Consider the following 12,966-nt stretch of genomic DNA (forward strand, 5'->3'; position numbering starts at 1 on the left):
GTGTGTGTGTGTGTGTGTGTGTGTGTGTGTGTGTGTGTGTGTGTGTGTGTGTGTAAGGGCTTGAGGGTGCCCCACAGGAAGGAATTCCCAAGTGCGCTTCCTGGGTTCTCAAAAGGGTTTTGCACATGGGTGGTGGCAGCATCTACCCATCAAAGGTCAGAGAGAAGCTGTCACCTTGGGAGTTTAATACAAGCCTGGAGCGGCCAGTGTTACTTTTGAGAGTCCTTGCAGGCCCCACCTTCTGCACTCGAAGTGCCAGAGCGGGGAATCTGCCTTGACATGCTGGCAGAGCGGTGGGATCATTTAAACCTCAGGGACACATTTTTCCTTTTGGCAGCCTGCAAAGCCAGGGAGGTTTTATTTCTCCTTGTACCTGAGGGGGAACAGGCAAAGGCCTGCAAAGCCAGGGAGTCCAACAAGCAGTTTATTTATTTATTTTTTTCATTTCTAGCTTCGTGGCAACGACATAACCAGGCCAGAGTAAGGCAGCCTGTGCATGAAGTTGTGGTCCGGCACCGAGACCCTAGAGCAACAAGTCTCCCCAAAGCGGCACGCCAGGGAGAAGACCGGCCCAGACATCCCGCTCCATGACAGAAATGCAGGGAGGGGATGGGGAACCGGAGACTTCCCGAGAGGGAAGGGTCAGCCCTCCCCCACCCGAGATCCAGGTGCCAAGATGGAGGGATGCCCTTAACCCAGACCGAGTTCTGACTGCAGAAGACGGGAATTTCTTCCTACAGATGAAGCGCTTGGAGGTGGAAACGGAGGAGAGAAGAGAGGCGAAGCGCTTAGAGATGGAAAGGGCTAAGCTGGGTCAACCAGGTAGCCTTAACAGTCCTTCTCCAAGTACCGCTCCCCATTCCAAGAAATTCCCCACATACATAGTAGGCGATGATACTGAGGCCTTCTTAGAAAATTTCGAAAGGACCTGCCTTGGGTACAACATCTCTACCGACCAGTATATGGTGGAGCTGAGGCCGCAGCTCAGTGGACCCTTAGCAGAGGTGGCAGCTGAAATGCCTAAAGAACACATGAACGAGTACGACCTTTTTAAACAAAAGGCCAGAATTAGGATGGGGCTAACACCCGAGCATGCCCGTCAGCAGTTCAGAGCCCTACGGTGGAAACCAGACGTGACATTTTCACGACACGCCTACCTCATTAAAAAATATTGGAATGCCTGGATATCAGGAACAAGTGTTAAGTCTCTGGAAGATCTGTGTCTCCTACTACAAATGGAGCAGTTCTTGGAGGGTGTTCCTGAGGAAATAGAAAGGTACATCCTAGATGGGAACCCCAAAACTGTAACGGAGGCGGGGGAGATTGGAGCCAAATGGATGGAGGTGGCGGAGAAGAAGAAAGCCAGTAGCAGTTGGTGCAGATACCAGAAGGGGCAACCCGAGATGACACCCCACCATCGGGGTCAGCCCAAGGCCCCACTTCGCAGGGAGGGGCCCTCCACACAGCCAAGGAGACCCCAGATGCCCTCTCGTCCCACCACCCCACTCTCCAACCACCCACCTCGCCCCAGCCCACAGTCAGCCGGGCGATGCTTCAAATGTAATGAACTGGGGCATGTGAAGGCCAAGTGCCCCAAGAGCACCAGCCGACTGCAACTTAGCACCCCGGGGTCCCCCCGAGAGTCTTCTTCAGGCCCAGATGTCTCACTAATACCCCCAGAGCGAAGGGAAACTGTGAGCGTGGGCGGGAGGAAGCTGACTGCGCGGAGAGACACTGGAGCACAGGTGTCAGGTATCCACCAATCCCTGGTGGACCCCAAATTCCTCGACCCAGCAACCCCACCAGAGTCCGGGGAGCCAGCCCCAAAGGACACCACGGAGCCTGCACCCGCAGCAGCAGCTAAACCAACGCGAGAAGCGCAACTGGAGCCTGAAATACAACCCAGTGCCCCAGCGGAGAGCGGCTCCCGGTCGACGGAGACACCCCCATCACCTGCATCGCTTCCAGTGGGACCCAGCCCAAGTCCACCACCCAGCGAGGAACTACTGTCTCCAGCATCCAGGGAGCAGTTCCAGGCCGAGCAGGAAGTGGATCAGAGCCTCAAGGGAGCTTGGATGGTGGCACGGAGCGACCCACCGCCTCTCAGTTCTTTGAACAGGTCCAGGTTTGTTGTAGAAGGGGGACTCTTATACAAGGAGACGCTTTCTGGTGGGCACCAGGAGGACTGGCCTCCTCAGAGACAGTTGGTCGTTCCCACTAAGTATCGGGTAAAGCTCTTGAGCTTAGCCCATGATCATCCCAGTGGCCATGCTGGGGTGAACAGAACCAAAGGCCATTTGGGGAAGTTGTTCCACTGGGAGGGAATGGGCAAGGACGTTTCTGCCTATGTGCGGTCTTGTGAGGTGTGCCAGAGGGTGGGAAAACCCCAAGACCAGGTCAAGGCCCCTCTCCAGCCACTCCCCATAATTGAGGTCCCATTTCAGCGAGTAGCTGTAGATATTCTGGGTCCTTTCCCTAAGGAGACACCCAGAGGAAAGCAGTACATACTGACTGTCATGGATTTTGCCACCCGATGGCCGGAAGCAGTAGCTCTAAGCAACACCAGGGCTAAAAGCGTGAGCCAGGCATTGGCAGACATTTTTGCCAGGGTAGGTTGGCCCTCAGAGATCCTTACGGATTCGGGAGCTAACTTCCTGGCAGGGACCATGAAAAGCCTTTGGGAAGCTCATGGGGTGAACCACTTGGTGGCCACCCCTTACCACCATCAAACGAATGGCCTGGTGGAGAAGTTTAATGGGACTTTGGGGGCCATGGTACATAAATTCGTGAATGAACACTCCAATGACTGGGACCTAGTGTTGCAGCAGTTGCTCTTCGTCTACAGGGCTGTACCACATCCCAGTTTGGGCTTTTCACCCTTTGAACTCATTTATGGCCATGAAGTTACGGGGCCATTACAGTTGGTGAAGCAGCAATGGGAGGGGGTTACATCTTCTCCAGGAAGTAACACTTTGGACTTTGTAACCAACCTGCAAAACACCGTCAAGGACTTTCTAGCCCTTGCTCGAGAAAACCTACAGGATGCTCCACAGGAGCGAAAGGCCTGGTATGATAAACACGCCAGAGAGCGGTCCTTCAGAGTAGGTGACCAAGTCATGGTCCTGAAAGCGCTCCAGGCCACTAAGATGGAAGCGTCGTGGCAGGGGCCATTTATGGTCCGAGAGTGCCTGGGAGCTGTTAATTACCTCCTAGCATTCCCAGACCCTACCCTAAAACCTAAAGTATACCATGTTAATTCTCTAAAGCCCTTTTATTCCCGAGAATTCAAGGTTATCCGCTTTACAGCCCAGCAGAGAGACGACACCGAGTGGCTTGAAGAAGTTAATTATGAAGGAAAAAGCAAAGGTGGCGTGGAAGAGGTGAGCTTCTCCATCACCCTTGGGCGTAAGCAGCGACAGGAAATTCAGGAGCTGTGCACCAGCTTCGCGACGATGTTTTCAGCCACCCCAGGACGGACCGAACAGGCGTGCGGCTCCATTGACACAGGTGATGCTCACCCAATTAGAGCCCAACCCTACAAGATGACTCCACAAGCCAAAACTGTGATAGAAAGGGAGATCAAGGACATGTTACAGATGGGTGTAATCCGCCCCTCTAAGAGTGCCTGGGCCTCTCCAGTGTTTCTGGTTCCCAAACCAGATGGGGAAATCCGCTTTTGTGTGGACTACCGTAAGCTAAATGCTGTAACTTGCCCACAGAACTATCCAATACCACACACAGATGAGCTCTTGGAGAAACTGGGACGTGCCCAGTTCATCTCCACCTTAGACTTAACTAAGGGATACTGGCAAGTGCCGCTAGATGACCCAGCCAAGGAAAGATCAGCCTTCATCACCCATGTCGGGCTGTATGAATTTAATGTGCTCCCTTTTGGACTGCGAAACGCGCCTGCCATCTTCCAGAGATTGGTCAATAACCTTCTGGATGGATTTGGGGAATTTGCAGTCGCCTACCTCAACAATGTGGCCATATTCTCAGATTCATGGGCAGAACACCTGGGACACCTCCAAGCTGTCTTCCAGCGCATAAGGGAGGCAGGATTAACCGTTCAGGCTAAAAAGTGTCAAATAGGTCTAAACAGGGTAACGTACCTTGGACACCAGGTGGGTCAAGGAACTATCAACCCCCTACGGGCTAAGGTAAATGCTATCCAAAATTGGCCTGTCCCTAAGTCAAAGAAGCAGGTCCAATCCTTCTTGGGCTTGGCCGGGTATTACCGACGATTTGTACCACACTACAGCCAAATTGCCACCCCACTGACCGACCTGACCAGGAAAAACCAGCCAAATGAAGTTCAGTGGACTGAGAAGTGTCAGAGAGCCTTTAACCAACTTAAGGCGGCCCTTATGTCTGACCCTGTATTGAGGGCCCCAGACTTCGACCAACCGTTTGTCGTAAGCACAGATGCGTCCGAGCGTGGTATAGGAGCAGTTTTAATGCAGGAAGGACCAGATCAACTCTTCCATCCTGTCGTGTTCCTCAGCAAAAAACTTTCTGAGAGGGAAAGCCACTGGTCAGTCTTGGAGAAAGAATGTTACGCCGTTGTGTATGCCCTGGAGAAGCTACGGCCATACCTTTGGGGACAGCGTTTCCACCTGCAGACTGACCATGCTGCACTGAAGTGGCTTCACACAGTCAGAGAGACCAACCAAAAACGTCTTTGGTGGAGTTTAGCTCTTGACGATTATGATTTTGAAGTGACCGATGCATTCTCCCGGGAAGGTTTCCCAGAATCAGCCAGGTGAAAATGTCCCTGAATTCGAAGTCATTGTAGTCCTTGAAATGTGGAAATACTGTTTAGTTCTTCATGTAATTATTAGTGAAATTAGAGGTGCATGTATCTTATTAACTCTGTTTCCTAAACCTCCAGGAAGAAATCCCAGCTGGTGTGGACCCGACCTGAACCAGGCTGGCCAGCACCGTCTGTGATTTTGGGGGGGCGTGTGATAAATGAAGGGGGGGAGGGTACCTCCCTTTTGTGCACAGCCAGTAGCTATAAAATCCCTCTTAGTAGCTGCTCTCTCATTCCTCTACCTGTAAAGGGTTAAAAGTCTCCCCGCTCTACACAGGTAACAGGAAGTGAGTGGGCACCTGGCCAAAAGAGCCAATGGGAGGCCAGAGCTTCTTTAAATTGAGAGAAAACTTCCCCTTTGTCTGTCTGTAGTTGCTCTCCGGGGAGAGGCAGACAGGGCAGAGCGATGCTGTAAGAAGTTGGGGACAAGCATGAAAAATCATCAGCATCATACCTAGAAACTACTCATTTGAAACCCCCAGACATGTAAGTAGATCAGGAAATGTCTAGGAAGACGCAATTAGGTTTATCTCTGTTTATTTCTTTCTGGCTTGTGGGTTCCTCTGGGCTAACCCCAGGTGCTTTTGTCTTGCTTGTAACCTTTAAACTGGACCCCAAGAAAGCTAGTCTGGGTGCTTAATCCTTGGAATTACTCTCTGAAAATCTAGCAAGAGCCTGAGGTCCCAGATGTATTTTCTTTCTTTTTAAAAAAATAAACTTTACCCTTTTTAAGAACAGGGCTTGGATTTCCGTGTCGTAAGAGGTTTGTGCGCATGTTTTTTAGGTAGCTGGTGGCAACAGCTGATTTATTTTCCTTTCTCCGCTCGTCCCCGGAGGGTGGGCGAAAGGACTTGAGGGTGCCCCACAGGAAGGAATTCCCAAGTGCACTTCCTGGGATCTCAGAGGGGTTCTGCACTTGGGTGGTGACAGCATCTACTCATCCAAGGGCAGAGAGAAGCTGTCACCTTGGGAGTTTAATACGAGCCTGGAGTGACCAGTGTTCATTTTTAGAGTCCTTGAGGGGCCCCCACCTTCTGCACTCGGAGTGACCGAGTGGGGAGTGAGCCTTGACAGGGGGGCTGAGGGTGAGTTTGAAGGGAAGGTTCAAGGGGTGAGTTTGGGGGTCGGGTTTAGTTAGGGGGGCAGGTTCCAGGGATGAGGTTGGGGGACTGGGGGTGAGTTTGAGGGGGAGGTTTGGGGGGAGGTGGGGGGAGTGGAGGTGAGTTTGGGGGAAAGGTTTGGGGGGCTGGGGGTGAGTTTGAGGGGGGAGATTTGGGGGTGAGTTTGAGGGGAAGGTTCAGGGAGTGAGGTTGGTGGGCTGGAGGTGAGTTTGGGGGGAAGGTTTGTTGTACTTAAAGTATTGCACAGGATCTTTTCAGGGGGAATAAGGCAAAACGCCACATTTATTAGTAATACATGTATTCATTAACACTGTATCATATGCATATAATATATTACACTTACACTCACACACACACAAACACACTCCGTCTTGTTGTTACCAATTAGTTGCTCCCCTTAACTTCATTGGCCAAGTGAGTTAGATGGGGGAGGGGGTGGAGCCGGGCTTCTGCGGATCGGGATCGATGCTCCCATGTTGACAAGATGAGACCCGGGGTCCTCTGCAAGACACCTCACTTTTATAGCAGCTTCCCTCTTATGCAAATCTATACCAGATTCAAACTCTGTGTCTGTGTCCATTGGTCCTTTGTGCTGCTTCCTTGTGAGTGTTGTCCCAATGCTGCAAAGAGGGTGTTTCCAAAAGGAGGTGCTTGCTTCTAACCCCCGAGGCCGTCGGTATGTCTGCTTGTCTTTAATGAGCCCACTTGACACGTTTTATTGTCCTTGGGTCTGGCTCCCAGCCCCTCTCTAACAGTTGAGGCTGTCTGGAGGTGCTGCCTTCCATGCCTTGCTCATCCACACCTCATTCATTCAACAGGGCAATTGATTAAGAGTGGGGGGGAGAGCTCTTGTTCTACTGCTAGCAAAAAGAAGAAAAATTTCTATCTTATTCTATCCTTAGGGGCTATAATATTATACCAAGGGCGATGCAAAGTTTCTAAATGAGGCTTTGATACAAAGTCCCATGAAAACAGAGGTCACAGGTGGGTAGACCCACCACAAGGTTATATGAAGAGGCACAATGTAAAGTTATATGAAAATTATCAGAGATTTATCTACAGGTTCAGGGGGTGAGGTGAGGTTGGTGGGCTGGGGGTGAGTTTGGGGGGGAGATTTGGGTGAGTTTGAGGGGAAAGTTCGGGGGGTGAGTTTGAGGGGAAGGTTTGGGGGGCTGGGGGTGAGTTTGAGAGCAAGGTTCAGGGGGTGAGTTTGGGGGGAAGGTTGAGGGGCTGAGTTTGGGGGGAAGGTTGGGGGGGAGATTTGGGTGAGTTTGAGGGGAAGGTTTGGGGGTGAAGTGGGGGGGCTGGGGGGAGGTTCAGGGGAAGTTTGGGGGTTCTGTCTGACTTTGGGGTGTTGCTATAGCTGGTGTGGCTCACATTTAGGGGGTCACATCCCAGGGGGTCACCCTGCTTTGGACCCGCTTGGGTGGAGTGTGGGGGTCTCTGGCCCTGATTTCAACACCAGCTGGGGATGACCCCCAGCCTAGCTGGGGCTCGGTGTTACTGTTTTGGGGGGGAGTGGGGGGGCAGCTCCTCCATTCACTCTGTTCCCTGTGACCCCCCCCCCCCCCCCGAGGCTGATGGCGACTGTCCCTGTCCCCCCAACCCCCCAGCTGACTGTAGCTACAGCCGCCCGGTGGGAGACCAGCGCAGAACACCGCGCCGAGGGTGATGGATGGACTCATCTCGTGGGCGACGCTACAGCTGGCACCGCTCCCCCCCTCCTGTGTCGAGCCACCCAACCAGCTGATGCCATTACGCGGGGGGGGGGCAATGGGCCAGCAGGGGGCGCTCTCCCCCAGCAGCCAGCGCTGGCCCCAATGCCCCAGCTCGCAGTCATTTCTCTCTCTAATGCCCCCCAGACACTGCCCCCCGCTGGCAGGTGGTACAGTTGCCATGACGCCCATCCGTCCCCGTCAGTACTAATGCCCCCCCACCAGTGCCCCATCCCTCTCCGTTCCCTGTCTTCCTTTCTGCACTTTGTCACTCCCCTGTCCCCCTTCCCCAGGGAAGCCACACGTCCCCCTGAACCTCCCCCCTCGGCCCGCCTCACTTCAGCTCTCATGTGGGGGGGCAACAGGGTCTTGTTTATTCCTCAGGGACCATCCCGAGAGACGGAGCTGATAATTACAGGCCTGTCACTGCCGGCTGTGCTGGCGTCAGCCGCGGATCCGGGGCGCGGACACGGGGGGGAAGGGGAGAGAGAAGGAAAAACAACAAATGAATGAGTCCCTGGGGGCCCAGGTGGGAGCTGGCGCCCCCTAGAGGGGAGAGGCCCCCGGCCCCATTCCCTGCCCCCCTGAGCCAGCCAGTCCCTGCCCTGGGGCCCAGATGGGAGCCAGCACCCCCTAGAGGGGAAAGGCCCCTGGCCCCATTTCCACCCCCGGGAAGGTGACTGGGTTTGCGGGGGCTGTAGGACAGAGGCTGAGCAAAGGAGGAACAGGGCAGGAAGGAAAGGAGAGATCCCCGGATACCCAGCCCCTGCACCCCACCCCAGAGGTGGCTGCATCTCAGTGCTCGGGGGGGGGGGCACGTCTCCTCCTCCTCTTCCCGGCTTCGCAGCACAGATTTGTTTGTTTGTTCATTGTTATAAATAAACCCTGTTAATTAGGATTCTCGCCGCGTGAGGCCGCGGCTCCTGTCAGGCCGCCTGCGATCCCATCCCTGGGGGGGGAGCTGATAAGGGGAGGCAGGCTCGGGGGGGGGGCACCCTGGTGCTGAGCCAGCGGCGGAGGTGGGGGGAAACCGGTGGAAGGAACAGGTGTCATCTGAACCCATGGAGGCTGTAGAGGGACTGGGGGGAGTGTAGGTGGGTAGGGGATACCCCAGCATGATGCTAGGGGGTGCTGTGCTATGGGGAGCAGGGGGAGCCCTCCTCTGGTGGTCAGTGCTGGCCCCATTGAGGTGCTAGGGGGCGCTGTGGTGCGGGGCAGGTGAGTCTTTAGGGGGCGCTGTGGTGCAGGGAGCAGGTTGGGGGGCTCGCCCCTGGCGGTCAGTGCTGGCCCCATTGAGGCGCTAGGAGGTGTGGGGAGCAGGGCAGGCGGGTCCGTAGGGGACGCTGTGGTGTGGGGAGTGGGGCAGGTGGGTCAGTAGTGGGCGCTGTGGAGCGGGCACCAGGTTGGGGGGCTCTCTCCTGGCCTTCAGCACTTGGCTGCGCCCTAGATGGCGTGTGGCGGGGGGGGGGGGGGGGGGGGGCGCTGCGCTCGTTACCCAACTAAACGATAGTTCACCTCCGGCGAGGAGGCCGTGCATACTAACGCGCCTCGGTCATGGTAAATGCCGGCCTAAATTATTCATCGGGCGGCTTCCCTCGGGGGCGCGTGATGGATGGATGCCGGGGGCGGGGGGGGTGGCGTGAGCTGCTGGATTTTGCCTCCTGTGCAGAAAAGGCTCGGGAGGGGCAACGTCAACCCCGCTGTTCTAGATCAGCGGAAGCCAGATCTGCCCCCCCTGTGCTGGGGGGGGGGAGGAGAAACCAGCCCCTTCGGTCTAGACATGGGGGAAAGACCCTGCCCCTAAGTTCTTGATCAAGTGAGAGGGAGGCAAAGCAGCCCTGATGGTTTAGATCCGTGGATGAGGGGAGCCTGGCGGTATCTAGATCCCCCAAAGGGAAAAGCCACCTGTGAGTTCTAGAACCGTGTGTGAGGGAACCCCTTGGGCTCTAGAGCCAAAGAGGGGGAACCCTACCCTGTAGTTCTAGAGCCAGGGGTGAGGGAACGCCTCGAGTTCTAGACCCTGAGTGGGGAGAATCTGCCCGGAAGTTCCCGCTCCAAGGAGGGGCAAAGCTGCCTGCGTGTCTAGATCTCCGGGTGAAGGAAAGGGCCCCGAAGTTCTAGATCCCAACAGCGGGGGAATCTGCTGTTAGGTTCTAGATTACGGGAGGGGAAAGCTGCCAGCTGTTCTAGACCCCAGGAAGGGAGACGCTACCCTGAGGTTCTAGATCTTGGGAGTGTGTATGGCTTGACTGGCCCGACGCCTTACTCCAGCCCCAGGTCAGAGCCGTGCGATTCAGGTTGCAGAGCGCCTGAGTCCCGGGGAAACCCTGGCACCAGAGCCCGGGAGCCCACGCCGAGGGGCCCAGCGCTAGGAAGCTGGCAGGGCTGGGGAAACCCCCAAGCGTCTAGAAGCTAAACCTACATAGGTCCCATGTTCAGACCTGACCTGCTGAGCTAAAGGAGAATCTCCCTCAGCCGGGTCAGTACAGGGGCTCTGACACAGAACGGGCAGCGCACACCCACAGAGCGGGGCCACTCCCCTGCAGCAGAGGACGGTTCGCGCGCACGCACACACTCACTCTCTCTCTCTCAAAGCTTCTGGACACTGGATGAAACTCCCAGGGTGCGGCTGCCGGCCCGATCCCCCGCCCCTCCCCTGCTGCCCTCCATATCTCCACATTACCACAACCCAGCCCAGCCCAGCTGTACCACACGGCTGGGCGCTGAGCCAGGCCCCCGCAGTGACAGGGACCTTGGGGCCTCATGCGGAACCGGGCGGCTGAGGCGCTGTGACAGCTGAGGTCACAAAGGACGTGAACGGACGAGAAAACAACTGAACAACTCAGGGACCCCTCGCCCGACACAGACGCAGCCACCTCTGGGGTGGGGCGCAGGGGTGGGGCGCAGGGACTCCTCGCCCAGCGCTGGGATGCGGCCCCTCTGGGGTGGATGCAGGGGCTGGCTATAGTGGGCCCCTCATCTGGCACTGGGATGCGGCCCCTCTGGGTGGGGTGCGGGGGCTGGGTATACGGGGACTCCTTGCTCGGTGCTGGGATGCGGCCCCTCTGGGGTGGGGTGCGGGGGCTGGGTTTACGGGGACCCCTTGCTCGGTGCTGGGATGCGGCCCCTCTGGGATGGGGTGCGGGGGCTGGGTATACGGGGACCCCTTGCTCGGTACTGGGATGCGGCCCCTCTGGGATGGAACATGGCAGCTATTTAACACCCAGGTGTATTTGAAGACAGTGCTGGACGGGGGATCGTGTGGCCTGGGTTCTGTCCCCCCTCTGGGAGGGGTGTAGGGTCCAGGGGTTAGCACAGGAGTGAGGGGGCCTGGAAGCCAGGACTCCTGGGTTCTCTTCCCCAGCTGCAGTGACTGGGGCATGGAGCAGCAGGTGACTGAGTGTGTGTGAGACACCCCCCGCACCCCTTTCCCCCTGATTCCTTCACACTCCTCCTCTCCCCTCGGGTTCGAGGCTCCAAGCTAAAGAACCTTCCAGCTAAGCTAATTAAAATCCCCGCCCCGCGCCCCCCCCCCCCCCCGGCTCTCACCCCCCCCCCCCCCCAATCCCCCGGGAACTAAATCCTGTGTCCCGGAGCCGAGCATTTAGCGTGGAAATAATTACAGAGCTAACACAGGCGTCTAGGGGATGGAGCCCGGCAAGGGTGGGGAGAGAACAGAGACATGCCACACACGGCGACACACAGAAACATGCTACACATGCCGAGACTCATGGTGACACGCAGACACACGCTACACAAGCTGAGACACATGGTGACACGCAGACACGCTACACACGCCGAGACACATGGTGACAAGCAGACACGTTACACGTGCCAAGACACACACAGACACATGAAGACACATGCAGAGCCACACAATTACATGCAGATACACCCTACACACACTGAGACACACGGTGAAGTGCAGACACACGCTGAGACACAGGGTAACATGCATACATATGCTACATACACAGAGACAGACGATGACACACAGACAAGTTACACATGCTGAGACACATGGTGACACACAGACACACACTACACATGCCAAGACACATGGTGATACGCAGACACATGCTACACACACCCAGACACACAGTGACACGCAGACGCCACACATGCTGAGACACGCGGTGCCACACAAACACCACACATTCTGAAACACACGGTGACACACACAGACACACTATACATGATGAGACACGGTGACACACAGGCACATGCGACACATGCCGAGACACACGGTGACATGCAGACATGCCACACACGCCGAGACACACTATACAAGCCCAGATGCACAGGGCACATGGTGAGACACACGCCAACACACAGACGCACGCTACACATCTGCCACACGCTACACATGCTGAAACATGCACACACTACGCACGCCAAGACACACGTAGACACGTCTCAATCAAAGGCCCGGGGCCTTTCCCCTCTAGGGGGCACCAGCTACCACTGTACCCTGGGGATGAGGGGGGGCCCAGTCCCTGGGGCAGCCAGCCAGGCTCTCCGAGGTGTGTTGGGGGAGGGATGAGGAGGCCGGGCCGGGAAAGGGGGATGGGAACAGAGGGGAAGGGAGGGGAGAAGAGGTAGAAAGAGGGTCCCTCTCTGCACATCTCCCCTTCCCAGAGATCCCGGCTGCCCCAGCCCCGGCCTCGCCCAGCAGGGGGCGCTGTGGGGACTGGGGCAGGGGGCAGCAGCTGTGTGTGTGGGGGGAGACGAGCTCATTAAATCCTGGGGCAAGTTGAGAGAAGGAGGAAGAGGGGAGTGGGGGCTAGTGGTTAGAGTGGAGGGGGCAGAGGAGCCAGGACTCCTGGGTTCTCTCCCGGGCTCTGGGAGGGGAGTGGGGGCTGGGAGCCAGGACTCCTGGGTGCTATTCCCATTATTTTAGTCCCTCCCCGCACTCATCTGTGCCTCATTTTCCCCAGTCAGTGCCCACAGTGGGCGAAAGCCGCGTGCTGTAAGTACCTCGGTGGGGAGAAGCAGGAGACGGAGCGTGAAGAGCCGCGTGGGCAGCGAGCCAGGGACGTGTTAGTGCGGCCCCCCCGGGAGCGTCCCTGTGCTAGGGCCCGGCCATGTTCCCAGCTGCACCATGGCCCACCTGCCGGGGGGGTACACAGCTCCCCCCCAAAATCTGGCACCCTCCAACACAGCCACAGGGACTATTTGCTGAGGCAGAAGGAGACCACTGTGGTGGGGTTCCCTGGCAGGGGGGTCTCGCTGGGAAGTTGGGGGGACCCCTGGTGCTGTTTTCTGGGGGGGATCTCACTGGTGGGGGCTGGGGGGAACCATAGTGCTGTTCCCTGGC

At 56.6% G+C, this 12,966-nt stretch overlaps 1 protein-coding gene across 1 annotated transcript in view; it reads right to left on the reverse strand.

The window, feature by feature from the left end:
* GRWD1 (glutamate rich WD repeat containing 1) overlaps nt 1-303 on the reverse strand; it is a 12,450-nt gene extending 12,147 nt beyond the window's left edge. The window contains exon 1 of the mRNA XM_034757684.1: nt 239-303. Coding sequence (XP_034613575.1) covers nt 239-303 — 65 coding nt within the window. The remainder of the gene's footprint in view (nt 1-238) is intronic.
* Between the last annotated feature and the right edge of the window lie 12,663 nt (nt 304-12,966).

This window comes from Trachemys scripta, unplaced genomic scaffold (genome assembly GCF_013100865.1).
Source record: "Trachemys scripta elegans isolate TJP31775 unplaced genomic scaffold, CAS_Tse_1.0 scaffold_30, whole genome shotgun sequence".
NCBI classification, from domain to species: Eukaryota; Metazoa; Chordata; order Testudines; family Emydidae; genus Trachemys; species Trachemys scripta.